At 40.8% G+C, this 19,286-nt stretch overlaps 1 protein-coding gene across 4 annotated transcripts in view; it reads left to right on the top strand.

The window, feature by feature from the left end:
* The first annotated feature begins 16,054 nt into the window (after positions 1 to 16,054).
* Positions 16,055 to 19,286, top strand: part of cpeb4b (cytoplasmic polyadenylation element binding protein 4b) — a 30,955-nt gene continuing 27,723 nt past the window's right edge. Inside the window, exons 1-2 of one of the 4 annotated variants that reach the window (XM_020599855.1) lie at positions 16,055 to 16,948; positions 17,742 to 18,979. In XM_020599855.1, coding sequence (XP_020455511.1) covers positions 17,789 to 18,979 — 1,191 coding nt within the window. In that variant the 5' untranslated portion in view covers positions 16,055 to 16,948; positions 17,742 to 17,788. The remainder of the gene's footprint in view (positions 16,949 to 17,741; positions 18,980 to 19,286) is intronic. The other 3 variants (XM_020599856.1, XM_020599854.1, XM_020599857.1) reach the window with 3 other exon arrangements.

Raw genomic sequence — 19,286 nt, 5'->3', positions numbered from 1 at the left:
GCAGTGTTAAACAGAGGTGTTGTTTCTGAGAACATGATGTATGCTATGGGGCCAGGTTATTAAAGAAAGCTGTGTGTTGATGTCAGGCTCATAAGTTCAAGAAATGGGAAAAAAAAGACCTTGAATATTCATGAAAGGAATTTGACATCAACTGTGATAAAGGGGAAAATATATTTGTCCAAATGAGAATGATCTTTTTTATCCTGACCATGTTTGTTTTGTTTCATAGTCACAGTCTATGATCCACTGTTATTTGTGGAGGGTTTATGTGTTTGTTTGGATGCCTAAACAAGATAAATAAAAAGGTTCTGATTGGAAACTGATAGTGCCCTAAAGTGGAAAAAACTGTTAGCACGTTGCAGGGGTGGAAAATGGATTACTTGGGCGCAGAGAATGGGGAAAACGGCACCACCTCATCCTCTTCTCTTAGGCCACTTTAGATTTCTCAGCTACAGGAAAAAAAAATTCTACTGTATGTATATTTTATTTAAAAATTTAATGTCATTTACTTGCCTCCTTCCTGAAAGAGATATCTAGTATAGTATAACTCTGCTTTGTACATTTTTTAAAAATATATTGGTTATATAAATTCATTGCATTAGGTGCAAAAAAGTCAGCTTAAGCTGCTGGTGAGAGTTTTTTGAACTGTGGACAGAGCCAGGCTAGCTGTTTTCCCTGCTTCCAGTCCTTATGCTAAGCTACCAAGCTAAAAAGCCCTTATACCAAATACATACTCAACATATATACACTGTTATTCTTCATATATCAATGACATATTGCCCTACGGGAGGCAAAACTCCAATTAAACATATACTCTGTGTACATTTATATTATAGTCTTAGATCTTTTTTTGTAATTTAATTTGTATTAATTTTAAGGACATGTGAACATAAAACAAACATACACCCCTTATCCACCCCACACTCCCTCCCCACCTAAGCCATCCACAACTCAACTGTTTCAGGAGAAGATACACTTATCCTGGAGACTGAAAGTTCCTGAAACAAAATCTCTAATAGTGTGATATGTCATAACCATGCCATCATATATTCTTTCTACCTTGTCTTTGTGTTGTTGTTTCCTACATTTCCTCTCCTCTTCAACCATTACCAAATGTGACTTATCACATGCCCCATTTGTTTAATGCACCTCATATCTCCAGTGGTGCCATCTCCCCGACAAAATTCAGGCTTTCACTCTCTAACACACATTCAGTAACAAAATTCACTACTGATTAACTCCTTACTATCTGCTGCATCTCAGCTTTATCATAGTAAGCTTTTTCAGGCTATACTTCTGCCTCCATCACTACACATCCATTCATCATTGTGATGCTTTACAGTAATTGTGAGCCATTGTCATTGTATGTGAATATTAAAGGACATTATCTGTGTATTTAATGTGGTCCACTCTAGCAGGCTTTCATATTTTAAATTTTCCATCTAGATATTGTTTTACTGTGAAGCTCACTTTATTATTTATTTATGTACTAAACTCAGCCCCAGATTATGGCTGACCTACTTATCTTTTTGGATACCAAAGCTTGTTGTTTCCCCTCACTATCTTTCCACAAGCAGTCAGCCTTTTCTGCAACTCCTCTCTCCATCCCTAAGCTCCCTGTTTCCTCTCTTGCCTGCCTTCTCATCCCTCTCATTGCCTCTCCTCTCCTTCATTCTTTCCCTTCCCTCTCTTCCCTTTGACATGCAGGCTGTCATCCAATCACCTCTGTTGCTATGGTGAGGCTGTGGGTGCAAAAATGGAGGACTGCATTTGCAAGAACACCACAGATAACAGAACAGCAAAAGCTAGGATAACAGCGAAGACAAGGAGCCAGATGAGGGGCATAAAAGCAAAATGGGACAGGTCAGAAAGTCTCAGACAGCAGCAAGTAAAGAAAAATACCGGAAGAGGAAGACAGGTGAAAGAACAGGGGGTGTAAATATGAAGACAGTATGTAAGGCAATACTGTGATTGTGAAGGTTAAAGGAGACAGTCCAGCTTATCTGTCCTGAAAATCAATGTGAGAAAATGGAATGAGTAATACTCTTTTCTCCCTGACAAGGTGCTCTTGAGCAAAGCGTTCAACCACACTCAGTGTGATGGTGTGCAGCATCATTATCATTAACTAAGCTGCAAAAGACCATGCATACTCAAATCATCCTTGAATGATTTACATAAATAGATAGTTAAACTGTATTAGATAAAACTTAACCCCTACAGTTTAAGCAGCACACATGGAAAGGAAGGAAGAGTGCCACTGATCCTGTGCCTTTTAATGATCATTTGGTGTCAACGGGTTCCTCTCTGTAGACTATGCAGTGGGGAAATAACCCCCACGTCACTCCTTCATGTTGTCATGGTAATTTCATCATCCCATTTTTGTTACCCATGGCAATTGGCAGCATCAGGGCACCAAAAAAGACTGAGTCAAAGATATGAAGTGTGTCTAGTCACATACACTGCTGCACTGCAGAAAAACTACATCTCCAAGAGTCAACTGTCCAGAAACTGACAATGAGAAAATCAGTGGACACAAGACTATGAGACATTGTCAGATGTTTTGAGTCAGTGGCCTGTGCCTGCATGGGGTAGCTTTGTTGTAACCTTGATACTTTACTGCAGCAAAGAAAATGGCATCTCTGTTACAGTGTGACTACAAAGAAGGTGTTTCATCCAATTCATATGCGGCTGATAGAACAGATATTAATCATCCAGCTGTTTACACAGGCAGTATAACAGCTTACCTTTTCCTTGCACTATCCAAAGTGTATTTTGCTCTGTTTGGTGTGATTGTGATTGTGCAGTTCACACTTCAAAAATGCTGGTGACCTACAACTCAGTGCCTGAAGGCCTGCGCCTAAAGCTGCTGCTTGCTGCTCTGCTAACATTCTGGTCACACTTCACCTTCTGCGTATACACAGCATCAGGAGTGACTATGCAGTTTCTCTTTCACTGAAGAATTTCTGAAGGGTTTCCTAGAGAATAAGGCTTTGTGTAATGATAGCAGGGCTCTCAACACAGTCCTCAGGCACTTCATCCTTTTGTTTCTGCCTTCAGGTGTGTGTATGTTCGTTTTGAGATAAGTGTGTGAAGAAAGTGTGTGGACTAGTTGTTAGGAGCCTCTGAGACATTTCTGTCAGGTACCTTTGTGGGACACAAATCTCCTATGGGGCATTTTTAAATGACCACACATACACATACACACAGAGATGTGAATTAAAGTGGAACAGCAAGGTCACAGTTTTTTCCAGGTGTCATGACACCCTCCCCAGGGATGATAAAATTGAGAGGAACAGGGAGAAGGAGAGATGGGGATGACAAGGGGGACATTTCTTCATACTGTAAATGATGCATTCTCCTTGACCCCAATTATAATAGCAGGATTATCATTTTATCAAAACAAGTAAGACGTCTGCTCTGCTGCAAGGTTTGCAGGTGCAGCACTAATATCAGCCAACTAAATGGTACAGTACTAATGAACACAGTGAAAAAAGGCAAGTTATTTCACACTTGGAAAATACAGTATACATATTAGATTATGGTAAATGGTCTTCTACTTATATAATGCTTTTCTATGCATTGCAGTACACTCAGAGTGCTTTCACACTATTTGGCCATTCACCCAGTCGCACTCCGAAACACTCACACGCCAGTGTTATCTGGTGCAACTGGGGATTCAGTCTCTTGCTCAAGGACACTTCAACACGTGGACTGGACAAGCTAGGAATCAAACCACTAATCTTCTGGTTAGGAGACGACCCGCTCCACCTCCAGCTTCCCCCATTATTATAATCCCTGTTGTATACAAGAGGAATTTTGTACAACAGGTCAATGAGGTTACCATAATTTCAGAATTTATGCCACAGAAACTAAAGGTTCTAGTAACAGTAATTGCCTTTTCACATGATCCTGGTCTCTCTATGCATCTGTGTCTGTGCATGTGTGTGTGTGTTGGTGGTTGTTAAATGGTTGCCTACAACTTGGCAGAGGTCTGTTAAGACCTTGCTATGCATCTCAATGACTGCAGGCACACTGCAGAATGAGTCAAGCACTGTCAACACTGGGAGAGCTTTGAGACTCATCACTAGCTCTGGGTTTGAGTTTCTGAAGGTTTTTAGTGTGTGTGTGTGTGTGTGAAAGAGAGATGTAGAGAAATATTCTTTGACCTATCTCTCTAAATAACCTCAAATGAATGATGGACTTTTAATATCCAGCTTGTCATATCAAATCAGAGGACACTGAATACGTCTGTATTTTGCAAACACCAGATCAACTTACTAACGATGTGTTATTGTGGCCTCTGTGTTATTCTGTGCCTGTCTTCTGGTGACCTTCATGCCCTGTGTCATTATGGGTAATTACCTGTAAAAATAAATATGACAGAGGTTATTATAGGCTGAGGTGTGGCAATAACCAGCATGGACAGCCAAAGTGTCTACTGTATGTGAATGACTCTATGCATGACCAGATAGTTTGCTCTGATATACAGGCTCTAATATACAGTATAACCCTTCATGCATTCATGACTGTGAGCCATCAGGTCAGGTTATATCTCTGCTTCGGTTGCAGATGGTGCAGGATCCAGACAGTGTAGTACCAGTTTGTTACTCCCAGTGGAAAACCTTTTACGACTTTAATAGTAAAACTTTTGGAGATGTCAAGGCAATCAATTTTCTATTACTAAAACCTCAAAGCTGCACTAGGCAGCGTTTTTGTGTGGTCAGAATAAAAACTGCTGTGTTGAATACTTATACACTTATTTAAGGAAGTAACTTAGCAAACTTTATGAAACAAACAGACAAAGCAAACAAGCATATCACAACTGATAACATCATCATATTTTTTTCTAGTAAAATTTCCACCTAGAAATCACAACACACAACATCTTCATTCATTTAACAATTGCTAATTTTTTTAGGCTACACTCATTTCGTAGTATCTGTTGCTGTTCCACAGTAGACATCAATCCATTAGTGCTGAATTTAAAGGTAGGTTTCTCCTCTGAGGTACCAAAATCCTGTGAGATAATTAGCATTCCTAGAATAATACAGCCTGGTTTTCACCCACTACCGCTGAAGAGGCTATACACACTGTGTACATTACTAATGTACTCCAACTCTAAGTTAGAATCAGAATCAGAATCAGCTTTATACCTTTGTGAGGTGTGTTGAGCATACAAGGAATTCATCTCTGGCACAAAGGTTCTCAGTGTGTTTTCGGCAACAGACAGTCGACAACAGACAATAGAATGGTGCAATCAAATGTAGGGGAAGCATGGGAGAAGGAGAGGCAGTATTCATAGACATTATGTATGTATATGTATATATATATATACATATACATACATTTTGAACTATCAGACTGGTGCATGTAGTGGTACTATTACTGCACAGTGGGACGCATGGGTGCGTGGATGTATTACAAAAAATTATATTCAAAGATCAGATTCAACCATTCCAGCAAGAGCTGCTCTTCCAGTGCTGATGCAAACATTCTCTCTTCCTTGTTTGCTTACTGATTCCTGTAAATGCAAATTATAGTCTCTTTCCAGCCCATCACTTGCATTTGCATGGAGATAACGTGAAGCACATTCTAGGCTCTGGAAAGTTTTACAATATTAAATCCTTATGGTTTAATGACCTTACATTTCTCAGTGTTCTGTTGCTATTTTTACAGTTAGGAGAGCTTGTGTTTCTCTTTGTTGCAGCATCTCAGTTGCTCACTTGGACTAACTGCCAACTCCTGGGGGAATCAAGCCAAACTTAGTGCTAGATTGGACTCGGTGTCACAAAAGCTACAACAAAGACCAAACTTACAATATAATGAAAACTAGTGACTTAACTATGCCAATGACCTGTCAAAGCAGGTATCACACTCATTTCTGAAAAAAGATAAGTAAAGTCATGATGAGAGAAACAGCAAGCACAATTCAGCTGAATATAGAAAGAGGTGAAGACAAGCAGACTACTGCATGGTTGTCATCGAGGTGGCTGTGGTTGACTTGGCAACCAAATCTCTACAGAGTTGTTTGGAGAGAAACAGGCTGATGATTGTTAAGATTTTTTCTTTAAATGTGTGTTGATATTTTGAATGTCTCTATACGTGTAAATGTGCCTCTAGGATTATAGTCAATTTAGAGGAATTACTGCATTAAAATGTCAAAAACTGCCATTTGTGTACAGGTATAATTAAATGCAGTTCAACGGACTTGTGGGTTACCAGAACTGAACATACACCAATGGTTCAGCAAGTTATGTAGGACCGAGTTTGTTGTGTGTCACAGAGTTTGCTGCATATTATCGTCATCAGGTGGGTGCTTGTTGTTTCACTGAAAGCCTGAAGGACAGCGTAGCATGACAGCAGTGCAGCTATCCATTTTAGTTCCTGTGCCGCCTCCTCCTCCACGACCTCCACCTCTCCTTCTCTTTCTCCCCCGCCTGCTAATCATCTGTTTCTCTCTGCCCATCCTCCTCAACACTGTCATCCTCCTCCTCCTCCTCTTACTCTCTTTCACTCTCTCCCTTGACTCATCATCCTTGTCCTCCCTTCCTGTTTATCGTCCTTCTTCTTTTGTTTAAGATAAAGGACCCTGGGGACTCAAGGCTGCAGTAAAACAAATCTGATGGACTCGGTGATGAAAGTCCTTGACCAAAATTTCTGTCACACTGTTAAGTACAGTGGTGCATATAAGATCTTTTCTATTTAAAACTGAGTGCCATTCAGACTGAGAAAGCTTCATAACACACATGGTATGTGACACATCATAGCTCCCAGCTAGGCTAGGTGTGTTCATGTGGGGCTGCTCTGGGTGGACCTCTCTGATGTTAGGCAATGAATGTGATGAGGCTGTGAGGCTGTTAATGTTTCATAGGGTTTGATCCTACCATCTGTCCACTACTGCTGGAACACAGAAAGAGAGGGGGTTAAAACGGGCAGCATGGATAGCGATTAAAAAAACAAATAAATAAATGATATTATAATGTGCGAATTAATGCTTACTGTACACACACTGCAAATTTCACAGAAAACAAGCCTCATGATTGAGGTGTACAGTGGCCTATATTGTTTGCATGATATAACACTGAATAAAAACAATTCACATGTTTGTACAAAATTACCCGTTGTCTTATTGTTGGAACAATTTTAATGTCTATATGAAGAGCCAAATGCCGACATAAACAGGGTTTACTAAGATAGGGATTTTTTGTTTTATGTTTATTATTAGTTTTTCTAGTAGCCTTCCCTGATCTATTAATGTACATAATATCTTCATTCAGTTTGTGTTTGATCATTTTCAGGTATTTCACTGTGTGTGTTTCTATGTGGTCATGTGCAAAAAATAAGATAAGATGAACCTTGATTAGTCCCATAATGGGGACGTTCACAAGGCTACAGCAGCAAGTATACATTATAACACTACGTTGTAACCATATAAATCTGAGATAGATAATTGCTGATGAGAACCACCCAGCAGTAGGAACCACGGTGGGGCGGCTGATTCAGCAGCTCAGCACTGGTTTACTTTCATGTAATGAGGGGCACTAGCAAATTCTGCAACACATAATCTAAAAGCTTTGCATTTCCACTCCCGTATTAATCCATGCCACACTTTGTATGGGAAGTTTGCTGATTTTTTTCTCCTAACTAGTTTCAGGTCCTATGTTTAGTCGGGTAGCTGCCATGATATCTTCAGAGAAACCAATGTAGTTTGTGTGTCTTGATTTTATTCCTTTATTTTGTTTTAGTTGTTTAGCACATGTAAAGCACTGTGTAACACTGGGTTTGAACAGTGTTATACAAAAAAAACAAAAGAAAAACTAAATTATACTAATTAAAGAGTAAGAAATGTAGCATTCGTTTAGAATTTTAAGGCTGTTCTGAGAGCAACATTACAGATGACTGAAGAATATGCTAAACAGATACGGATTTTCTAACATACTGACTTTTGGGTGCCATGATATTTGTGTGTGAAAGCATATTAAGATTGTGTGTTTACACAACACACACGCTATATATTTCTCTGTGCATGATGAATGCATGTTGAACTTACATGCATAAATGTGCTTATTGCATTGCAGTTTTTGCATGTATGCCAAATGTTCACAACCCATTACAGCTCAAAGCTCCAGGATCAGCCCCCTCTCTGTAAACAGTCATGTTTACCTCCCATGACCCCAGAGGCTGGCGACTGACTGAGCTCCCAGCCAGTGGGATTTTAACAGATTGATCATCTATGTGTTATACGCCAATCAATGGCTCTAACTACCAATGAGCTCTCGAAACTAAGGTCAATAAACAGAACGGCTCCTGCTGGGGCCCTGAGGGGTTTGGGTGGGAGGGATCAGTCTCTTTCCTAAAAGCCCCTGCTTCACACTGTCACCCACTGGAAAGGTCACAGAGTCTTTCTACTTGATAATAATGTTAATGCAGCTCATATATCAATCAGCACCTGTCCAGATTTCAAATAGGATTAATGAAATCCTGCAAACCGCTGTGACTTCCTGTGCACCAGTGACCTTTCTTTTACATTAGCCCTTCCTCTTGGTCTTGAGATATTGTCTGACAACCGCAGCTTGATAATAGATTAAAGCTATTATGTAACTTTGCCCTTACTTGCAGAAAGCCATCAAAGTACAAGCAAGTACTGCCCTTTTGATACAAGCTAAGGCGCCCAGCAATCAGAGGAATTAAATAAAATATCAGTGATCAACCTTTCTAATAAGCAACCAGGCCACAGTACTGACAGGCTCCAAGGACTTAAAAAACATCTCAAAACGTGTTTTTCTGGATCAAGTGTGAGAGAAAGTTAAGGATGAGAGTGAGAGACCCAGGCTTTAGTACATTATGACTGAGGGTGATACCCTCAGTTAGTTTTTGGCTGGCAGAGCTTGAAGGTCTAAAGGGACCACAGTGAGGGGAGAAATTAATATAGAACAATCTGGCTCTCAGAATATAAATGTTTGACAGGGAGGAATCGCTTATTCCTTCCAAGTCTCCCAACTCCCACTGATTCCTAATATACTGTAGAAGCCAGTGCCAAATGAACCTGTTAAAACCCATCGCATTAGAATTTCTCAGCAGCTTGCAACAATCACAATATGTGTTTGTGAATTTTTTTGCACTGATGTTATGGATAGTGCATTGTATGAAACTAATATAAGCTACAGCATGTCTACTAAAGAATTTCCTCATGCTGCAGAAGTCAGCAGATGGCAGTTTGCTTTACTGAAATGGATAATGTAAAATAAAAATGGAAATGAAATTAAATATTTAGCATGAAACTCTTTCAGCCAAAGATAGTTTTACTGACTTTTAAAGTGCGTCTATTAAATTTACCTTCATTATGAGTTTAGATCCACACACTCTTCCAATAAAGGTTGATGATCGCTTGGTCTTTGATGGTTTTGCTGAAAGCAACTATGAAACTGAAAATGGTAGTGGACATCAAAGTAAGTGATAGTGATTAGAAATGAGAAAATGATGACGTTTTATAACCAGTAGTTAGACCAACCTATAATGGGATTAGTGGCACCAGATAAATATGAAGTGCCCAGGGGAAGTGCAGCGCAGTAAATAATCGAGTCAACAGTGTCAACAAGACCAAAAGGGTAAAATACACAGCAATTGCACTGGCAACACATCAGCTCCAGACAGTTAAAACAGTGGCTGATAAATCACAAATCAATAATCACAAAAAACAAAAAGTACCTGCAGATAATAGCTACTTTAAGAAGGACATACAAGAGTATAGTTCAATGATGCATATAGATAATAGCTTGTAAAAATGGAAGTTAAAGATTGACAGTAAAGGTTGCTATAGCAACTGCAACCAACTATCGGTGGCAGAAATATGTTTTTTACGAAACAGTTTAAGACACGAGCTGTGTCTGAAATTACTCCTGTGCCCACTCAGTCACTGCTCCCTATATAATGGACACTTGGTAGTTTAATCATCATTTTGCATCAGCATTTATGCATCTCTTGTATTAAATGTGTAGCATTGCATTGTGGGATTGTTAGTAATTTTGACACTGAAAATGCACTCTATATAGAGCCTTTTCAAAGCTTTGCAGGCAGCATAATTTTCAGAGGTGCAGGTGACATCTCAGTGTCAGGCACTGAAACGAACTGCATGGCTAGATTCTGCTAGGGGTACATTGGGTGGGAGAATATATAGAGGATATACAGAGGATACCTGTATATGAAGGGGTTGCACCTCATGAGGCTGGTATGAAGGTCAGCCTTTAGGAATGCTTACCAGAAATTCCTTAACTATCAGTTCAAAGTGGAAGAAACTAAGATTTGAGTGGGGGGTGGGGGATTACAGAGTTTCTGGAGGGAGTAACGTGTACTCATGTTTGAAAACCTCTGCTGGAGGTTACAGCCAGACTGGCTTTCACTAGATCTACCAACTGACACAGACATCAGAGTGTCCTCGGAGGTACAGCTGCGTCGACTGATAAGAGACCCTTGGAGCTCCACCTCAAAGATAAACCGACCTGGAAATGAAATGTTATAAACCCTAGCCTTCTCTTTGTATTGCCCCTGCCCAACTACACACAGAGACACACACAAACAGTTCCAAGGAAACTGGCCTGATGTCTTAATAAGAAAACTAACTTATCACAAACACACAAAATGTTTCTCTTTTACTGACACACACCCCCATGTACACAGACACACATTATGAGTGACTTTCAGGGCTTTGAGGAGGACTTTTCATTATTGATGAGACCACACTCTGTACATTTATTGGGGCATGGGGTGGCTCAGGTCCTGCTTGACTCAGCATTCCTCTGTCCATAGCTCTTTCTTTTAGCCTCTGTCAGCACTGTGTTTGTGTGTGTGTGTGTGTGTGTGTGTGTGGAAAGGAACGAGAAAACAAGAGAAAGGCAAACAGACAATGAACCCCATACAAACAGAACTTACAGAACACACAGTCCAAGTTGGTGTACAACCAAGCAGGTCAGTGGACAACAAACACATGTTTTGGCCCATATTTGTAGGTCAACAACTATCTCCAGAGGCTTGAATGGATCACCAGGATTTGGCATTAGCGCCTCAGAAATGAAGAAGACGACCTTTTATTATAGTAGAGAGAGATACCAACTTGTCCACCAAGCGCAGGCTAAATACCAAACATACTGTATTTTCGATAGCAGTTGAGAGGGGAATGTCACCCTCTTATTTGTTATTCTGAGTAAGAGATTTGGGGAATATCTAATGCTACATTCACACAATGTTGGTAGAAGCGGATGGACAGGAAAAACACTTCTTATTCTGATTTAGGATTGATCATGCATTATACTAAGGTTGTTAGCCTTAGTCTTACCTTGTAGTCACACCAGATAAATAGATTGTAATAGCATTAATATTGAATTTTAGTTAAATGTGCCTTTATTGTATATTTTGAACTATATCATTATCCATATTACACCACTTTCTGAGAAAATGACTAATAAAGATTTGACTTTATTGCTGACGTGAACATCACATGATGACAAAACAAAAAAAAACAGTTGAAATCAATCAAAACACCACATCCATCCAGCCACTGCTATCCTGGTTCCTTTCAGCCTGTCACCAAACCAGACTCATCACATCTGTGCTCATGCTTTAATTAAACACATTCACACACACACACACACACAGCTTGGCTAATCGATATGTTTTCAAATGTCTTTCTTGTGAGGATTTATAAGAAAAATAAAGATGCAAATAGATAAAAATAAGTAGAAGCTGATTTCCTTTGTAGGCTATGACATGAACAGTGAATGAGCAAACATCCCAAATTTGACATCGCCATGGCAACAACAAATTCACATATTGCAGACTGTCACGTATAGTCGCTCAAGATTCGGGGATATAGTTAAAGATATAAAGATATACAAACAGAATTATTAACTTCTCTGTACTCTACATCCTTGACCCAGTTTCCCCACAGGCAGGGATCAGTAACAGTCTGGGTAAACCGAGATGCAGTGTTCAGTGCCAGTAGAAAATAAAATCCCGCTTTACACGGTTCTGTTATTAAACTTTTTAGCATGAATGTGTGCTCCTCTCATCTGATTATCACAACTACCACCAGGGCAAAAATGACTTCTTATTTTCTATGCCAGTTACAGTAATTATGCCAATTTTGCCAGTTTCTCTCTGAAGTCAATGCCTCTCCAAGTGAACTGAATTCAATTTTCATAAATTGTTAAGCATGTTTTTCAAAGAAGACTTTTTATACCACTTGTCATACTTCCCTTATTAATGTGGGAAGTTACACCACAATCAGAAAGAGGCTAGGACTGAAAAATGAATCAAACAGCAGATTTTCCAGGTTTGCTGCAGAGCGAAATGTTGAAATATTAACTGACTTAATCACATATTTTCTCAGTCTACACACACTGACACTCACATCACAGGCCCCCAGCTGCTGCTCTGTTGTAATTTATTATCCCTTCTATACCCAGTGGAGTCATGAAATCAGCCTGGACATATTTTCTCAGTCTCACACACAAACACACACACACACACAAAGAGGTTGCACTCGCTTCAAACGTTATCACCACATTGTACCTTTTTCAAACAGTCATTTCAGCTAATACCTGGCAGCGACCTCCTTGGCGTAATTAGTATAGAGTCCCCTAGGGTGAGCATAACAGGGCAGAATGCACTGAATGAAAGAATGATGCAAAAGGTCTCAAGCTGTCAGAAAACAATAAAAACCACAGAGGAGATGCTCTAAGTGAAGAAAGCTAATGGCTTTTATTTATATTTCATTATGTTGTTATGAATGCCACCGTAACACAGATCAGACCATGGAAGAAATATTGGAAAGAGGCAATGTCACATCTATCTTCTTTGTGTGTGAAGATGGTAAATTATAGCGTTGAAAATCAACACAAGGCAGCGTCACAAACTACATCATCCCTGTCTTAGTGTTACTCAAGAGGTTTTTAGGGAAACACTTTATTTAAGTGTTTGTTTTTCCATCCATCCCTGATTCCTGCTTACCATTCCTCTCTCATCCTTCCCACTCCACCTGTACCCAGAGGTTTAGAGTAGCCACCCAGGAGCACGTCCTCACCCTTTTGTTTGTAACATTTACACTCTCTGAATATTTCATAAGGCATAAACACAACTCTACAACAGCACATGATGAGGCTTTGTTACAAATATTTCCATAATTTACACAAATAGAACTACTGTCAGGTCACAACCTTGTATTTCTCAAATGCCAACTTGGAAAACAGGTTTGTGTTTTAGATGGATCACAATGCAGTATTGAATTTTACACTCACATAAATGAACTGCAGAATTTTTTCTGCCATCACAGTAGCAGGTAACTGCTAAGACAGAGATTTTAAGATGTAGACCATCAGCAATGGTGTTATCAGCAAAGCATGTGCATATTTGCACTTAGGCACCTCTAACCACGCAAACAAATATACACTGGCGCTCACAAATGCACACACAGACATGTACTCTGGGGAAGAACTGCACCATAATTATGCCTAAGGTAGAAGCGATTAATTTTTTAATGGACTCAATGTTTTATTCATAGCACCTATCCAGTCTTGGATATGGTAGAGCGCCACTAAACATTAGCCAGAAACAGAACACATGGTAAAACTGGCTATTAGCAATTACATGCAGCTAAAAAAAATACACACACACAGAGTAGCTTTCAACAATAATATCTGAAGCTGATACTATAAATACAGAAATAAAGGTTCCATAAATAATTTCACAAATATGAATGTCAGGTCTCGTCCGCTACATGCTTTGTTTCCAGGTTACTAGGGACATGGGGTGTCTGATAGAAATCACGTGTATGTGACATAAAGTGAAAGAGAGAAAAGAGTGGAAGGAAAAAAGGGTGTTGTCTGAAGCTATTTACCTCCTTATTCTACTGGATGTTTATCATATGCACAGCTTGCACCAGTGTGCCAGCTGAATGTGAATAGTGTTAATATCAAACATATGTAATGTTTAAAAAAAATCAGATTACTTTAAGCCAGTCACTCCCTAACCTTGCCAATACTTGCTATCCACCTCCCATGCCCTGTTTAACCTTTCTGTACACATTTAATAATGCACAGCACTACAAATTCCCTAATTTATCACTCTCTCCCAGTTGGATTTGAAGTGACAGATTTATTAGATAGTCATTTGAAACTGCACGTAACACTGCCAGCTGAGGGTCAGTAAGACTGACAGAGTCAAAGCAATTTGATGACCTCGAGATGATAATGACCATCCAGGAAAGAAGGACACAGAGGAGGACAGAGAAGGAGATAAAGAGACATGTGAAGTGGTGTAGGCAGGTAATAAAGGAGAAAAGGTTGGATGGTCAGACATCTGGCAGTGTAGCTGGGATATGTTGAGAGAAACTGGGACAGATTGAAACTGTTGTGTGATGAATCATGTTATATCAAATAATATACTGTGCATACAGAGGGCTGCAATGCTTAGGCTAGTTGATAAATACAAGAGGACGTCTTTCAGGGATAGATTATATAAAGGAAGTATTTGACATTTTGGGAAATAGTCACAATTTTCTTGCTGAAATTTCAATGTTATGTTTAGATATGATTTGGAAACCTGAAATTCTCTAGACATTACCTGAAGGAGCTGTATATGAGAATGCAAATCTCTGAGTCAGTTAACCTGGCCCTTAAATGGACTTTACTCTGCCAGCTACATAGTACAAAGTCTGTGTAATGTCCCGGTGAGCCGGAGTGAGCCCACATAAGGAAAACAGCTGTGTATAGTCTGGAGTATTCACACGGAACTAGTCGGTGTGTTGCTGATGTTGTCACGATCCTGCCCCGTCTGCTTCCTGTCGTGTGCTTTTATTTTGTATCCACTTCCTTTTCAGTTGCACCTCAGTTACAGACTCTTTAGTTTAATCTGTGTTCACCTGCTTCTGATTGCTCACACCTGTGTCCAACAGCTTATAGGCAGTGTTCCCTCACTAGAATGCTGCCAGATTGTTCTAGACTCCAGCTCTGACTCTCCAGCCTGTAATTCTTGCCTGACCCTCTCGTTTTGACCTTGGATTGTTGTTCTGACCACCATGTTTTGCCTATTTCCTCCCAGATCCTGATTACCGACAAGTGTAGCGACTTTCTGCTATCTCCTCTCTGACTTCCTGAGTTTGGATCCCCTGGCTGTATGTGATTACCGGCACTGACCTTGGACTGTCTTAATGACCTGATAAAGATTCTGGACATTGCATGTTAGTTTTGTTTTACGTCAGTAAAAATATCTTCCTCTACCCCAGTTCGTCTGGTCTTATAATTGAGTTCACCATAAACACTATTTGGCAGCATCACACGCCAATCTTGACTGATGTCCTATCATGTGACCGGGTGGGGGGGAACAGGAAGAATTATATCTGATTTCATTTACAATAAAAACACCAATAAAACTATTTAACTGGAGACATAATGTGATTCAGGACCTTTTGTCATTAAAGGCTCCAGATTTGTTATACAAAGCAAGCTACTGGTTGTTTATGACCAAGTTACAAACTGGTTATGTGACTGCATCATATCCCATGAGAGTGGTATCAATCTTAAATCAAATAGGAATATTAATCCAGAATATGTAACATTTAACATAAAGCATACCTGTTAAAAGACAATATAGGTGTAAAGATATAGTCCTATAGGCTTATGGGACATATTTTGAAGACAAAATGGAGAGGAAAACGGAAAGTTCAAGCAATGGCTTACAATAAAGAAAGAATCACATTTGAAGCATATTTCACATATTTACACATCACATGTGGAAAATCACTTCACATATGCACAAATTCACATGTAGGTAAATGTGGTTTTCATTACATGTGATTGACATGATTTAATGTGCACATCATTTTCTGTGCATCTCTTTTCTTTTTTCTTGTGTCTGTTAGATTTTCTATAAGAAAAATGAAACAAAGAGCAGAAAACATCAAAGATTTTCCCCCATCTTTGGCTGAATTCAATAGACAGACTGCAAAATTTAATGTGTTGTTTATTTAATTTGATTTAAAGGATGATTTGTGGCTTGTTTTTCTTTTAAGACATTTTTCTTCAGACATCGTGATGTCTGAAAAAGCCTCATGATATATAACTTTAGCAAAATAAATTGCAGGATGCAGTGATCAATAATGTAGGAATGGGATGTGAAGAAGAATATGAGCATTAAAACAATCACTGAAGTGATAGTGTCTTCCTGAAGGATGCTGTTTTCTGAGGCACTGCCATCCTTTCAGGAGGAGGGGGTGCTGGGTATCTCAGTTTTCTCACGACCTGATATCGGCTGCATCGTGAAAGAGCAAGACCATGCAGAAAGGGTTTTTTTTTTTATTACTCTGACCTCAGTGGGTTGGGTATATTATTGGTGCATGGCTGTTAAAAGATGAAGAAAATGGGCGAGTTTGCCGGTCGTTCGTCCAATCACATACCGAGGTGTGGCTCTCTGAAGGCGTGGCCAGGGTGGAAAGGGTGGTGCTAGAAGCGGAAGTGTGTTTCGGCCGATCTCTCGCTGTCATTCGGCCACGGTCGGTTCCAGAAGAGAGGGGCAGCCAAGCAGCACATAGGAATCGGCTGGCTCTGTAGGAAAAACGGCTAGCGAGAAAAGATACTGAAACCATACGAACAATGAAACCGATCGAATAAGGCTTGTGAAAGATCTGCGCATTGCCACGTTAACAAAGCCCTTTGATGATCCAGTCCAGATTAGAAGCAGCAGATAGATAGAGAGCTGTGTCATTGAGCAGGCAGGACACGTCAGGAGAGGGGAGAAAAAAAAAAGCTGACCGACTGCACTGAACGAGTCAGCTATCAAATCACCTCAGAAAAGCGTTGCCTGTCCTGCTTATTTCGTCAAGGACACCACCTTGCTGTCAGCCCGAGGGGAGGATCTCGACAAAGACATTGCCGAGGTAGAAGGTGGTGATCAGAAGGTGAAAAGAAAATGTACCCGATTGTATTCAGATTGTCCAGTTAGCTAGCACTTGTGCTAACGGTTAATAGCTAGCTAGCTAATGTTAGCAACGGATGGAAATGTTAGCTGGCCAGCTTTAAACCGCCTGACCGTCGACTGTTACATCAAGTGTAACAACCTAGTAATAAACATTAATGTGCGACACTATTCTGTGGGCACATTTCAGTCACAGTAGACAAATGTATAACTTATGTGTGATGTGTGATAAATTTTGAGGTAGGGCAGCTGTCAAACAAGGTCGAGTGCCTTCTGAACGTTATGAGGTTTCTTGCTAATATTTTCAAAGCTCATTGATATTTGTATTACTGTGTTATCATTGTGGTTATACATAATGTGGGTCATTAATTGTGTGCCACTTGGTTTGCGTTAAGAAAACGACTCCAAATGGAGAACGTGTCGACTACGTTAGTGGCTGCCAGCAGCTCAGCTGTAGATGTACAGGCTGGCAACGTCACGGGGTTATAATCAGCTGAACAGTAATGTGGTGTTAATGGTTGGCTTTTGTCAAGTGCTCAGAGTGTGTAAGGGTAGATTATACAAGATTTTGCAAGAATGAGCTAATGTGTGACAGTGTTTTGTGATTATCTTATATCTAAGAGTTTTCTGAGGAAAAAAAGAGCCAACAGAAAAATATGCCACTAGAAAATCTGTGTCCATCACCAGGTGTTTCTAAATCCCTTCATTTGTATTGGAAGGAGACAGGCTGACTGTTAACTGAGTGCATGCCGTCTTGTGTGCTCTTCTCTCAATAGGACCAAACGATCACGGGATAGCATTTGTGTGTGGGGGCAGAAAACAAATGGGGGATTACGGGTTTGGAGTCCTAGTTCAAAACAACACTGGCAACAAGTCTGCATTCCCGGTCCGAATCCACCCGCATTTGCAGCCCCCACATCATCACCAAAATGTGTCGCAGAGCCCTGCTGCTTTCATAAACAGCACCACAGCCGCAGGGAATGGCACCACAGGAGGCTCTCCCTGGCTCTTCCCTGCCTCTGCCACCCACAACAGTGTGCAAGACGAAATCCTGGGGGGGACAGAGAAGCCCAAAGCACAGCAGCAACAGGAAATGCAAGAAACGCTGGAAAAGCAACAGCAGCTGTCCCCTGGGAGTCACCAGGAGGGTGGAACTGGTGGTGGGATCATTTCAGAACTGGAAAAAGTGCGGTCAGAGGAAGCCAAGCCAGACAACGGCACATCTGAAGGAAGTAATGGAAAGGAGAAGCAGCTACGTCTTGAGTCTCCAGTCTTGACAGGGTTTGATTATCAGGAGACGTCTGGTCTCGGGGGAACTGGCCCGGTCCAGTCCAGTACAGCCTCGTCATCATTTACCAGCTTCAACAACTGGTCAGCTGCAATCCCACCAGCACCGTCAACCATTATCAATGAGGATGTTAGCTTCTTCAACCCAGCCTCTGCCAACAATGGGCCCCTGCTGTTCCAGAACTTCTCACACCATGTTAGTCCAGGTTTTGGTGGGAATTTCTCACCCCAGATTGGACCGGCTGCAGCCTTGTCCCAGCACCACCCAGCTCCCCCACCGCACCCACATTTCCAACACCCCCACAACCAACACCAGCAGCATCGGCGCTCCCCAGCCTCTCCACATGCTCCACCGCCCTTTCCACACCGGAATCCGGCGTTCAGCCAGTTGCCACATTTGTCCAACAGCCTGAACAAGCCCCCTTCCCCCTGGGGTCCAGCTAGCTACCAGTCCCCATCTCCTTCCCCTGGGTCCTCCACTTCCTGGAGTCCTGGAGGAGGCTATGGTAGTGGTGGCAGCGGCTGGGGAGGGTCACAGGGCAGAGATTATCGCAGAGGGTTGAATGGTGGGATGACCCCCATCAACTCTATCTCTCCACTAAAGAAGACCTTCCCTAACAACCATATGGCATCCCAGAAGTACCCTCGAAACAGTCCTGCAGGCTTCAACCCCAAGTCCTGGATGGATGACGGAGTCAGTCGTGGTGATAACATCTTTCCCTTTCAGGTCAGTTTGTCTGTGATAGTCTCATTTATTGATTGAACAATAAATATGACATCTTTTAATTAACTGTAACACATTATGGAGTTTTTGTCTGTGCATATGTATGTGTCTGTAATGTGTGTTCATACTTTGTGTACGAATATTTTTCAGCTTGCTGCCCGAATGATTAAACATTGACATTTCATTTATGTCAGCTGTTAATTATATTGCAGCATGTGTTATAGCTGCTATATTTAGACATGGGAGGGGGGCATGGAGTTACATGATGCATTTGTAACTGTGTTAGCTTATAAATCGGTCACAGGGCTCT

This window comes from Monopterus albus, unplaced genomic scaffold (assembly GCF_001952655.1).
Source record: "Monopterus albus unplaced genomic scaffold, M_albus_1.0 scaffold42.1, whole genome shotgun sequence".
In the NCBI taxonomy this organism is placed as follows: domain Eukaryota; kingdom Metazoa; phylum Chordata; class Actinopteri; order Synbranchiformes; family Synbranchidae; genus Monopterus; species Monopterus albus.
Note: the sequence above shows the minus strand (reverse complement) of the source record. Positions and strands in the feature narration are given on the sequence as shown.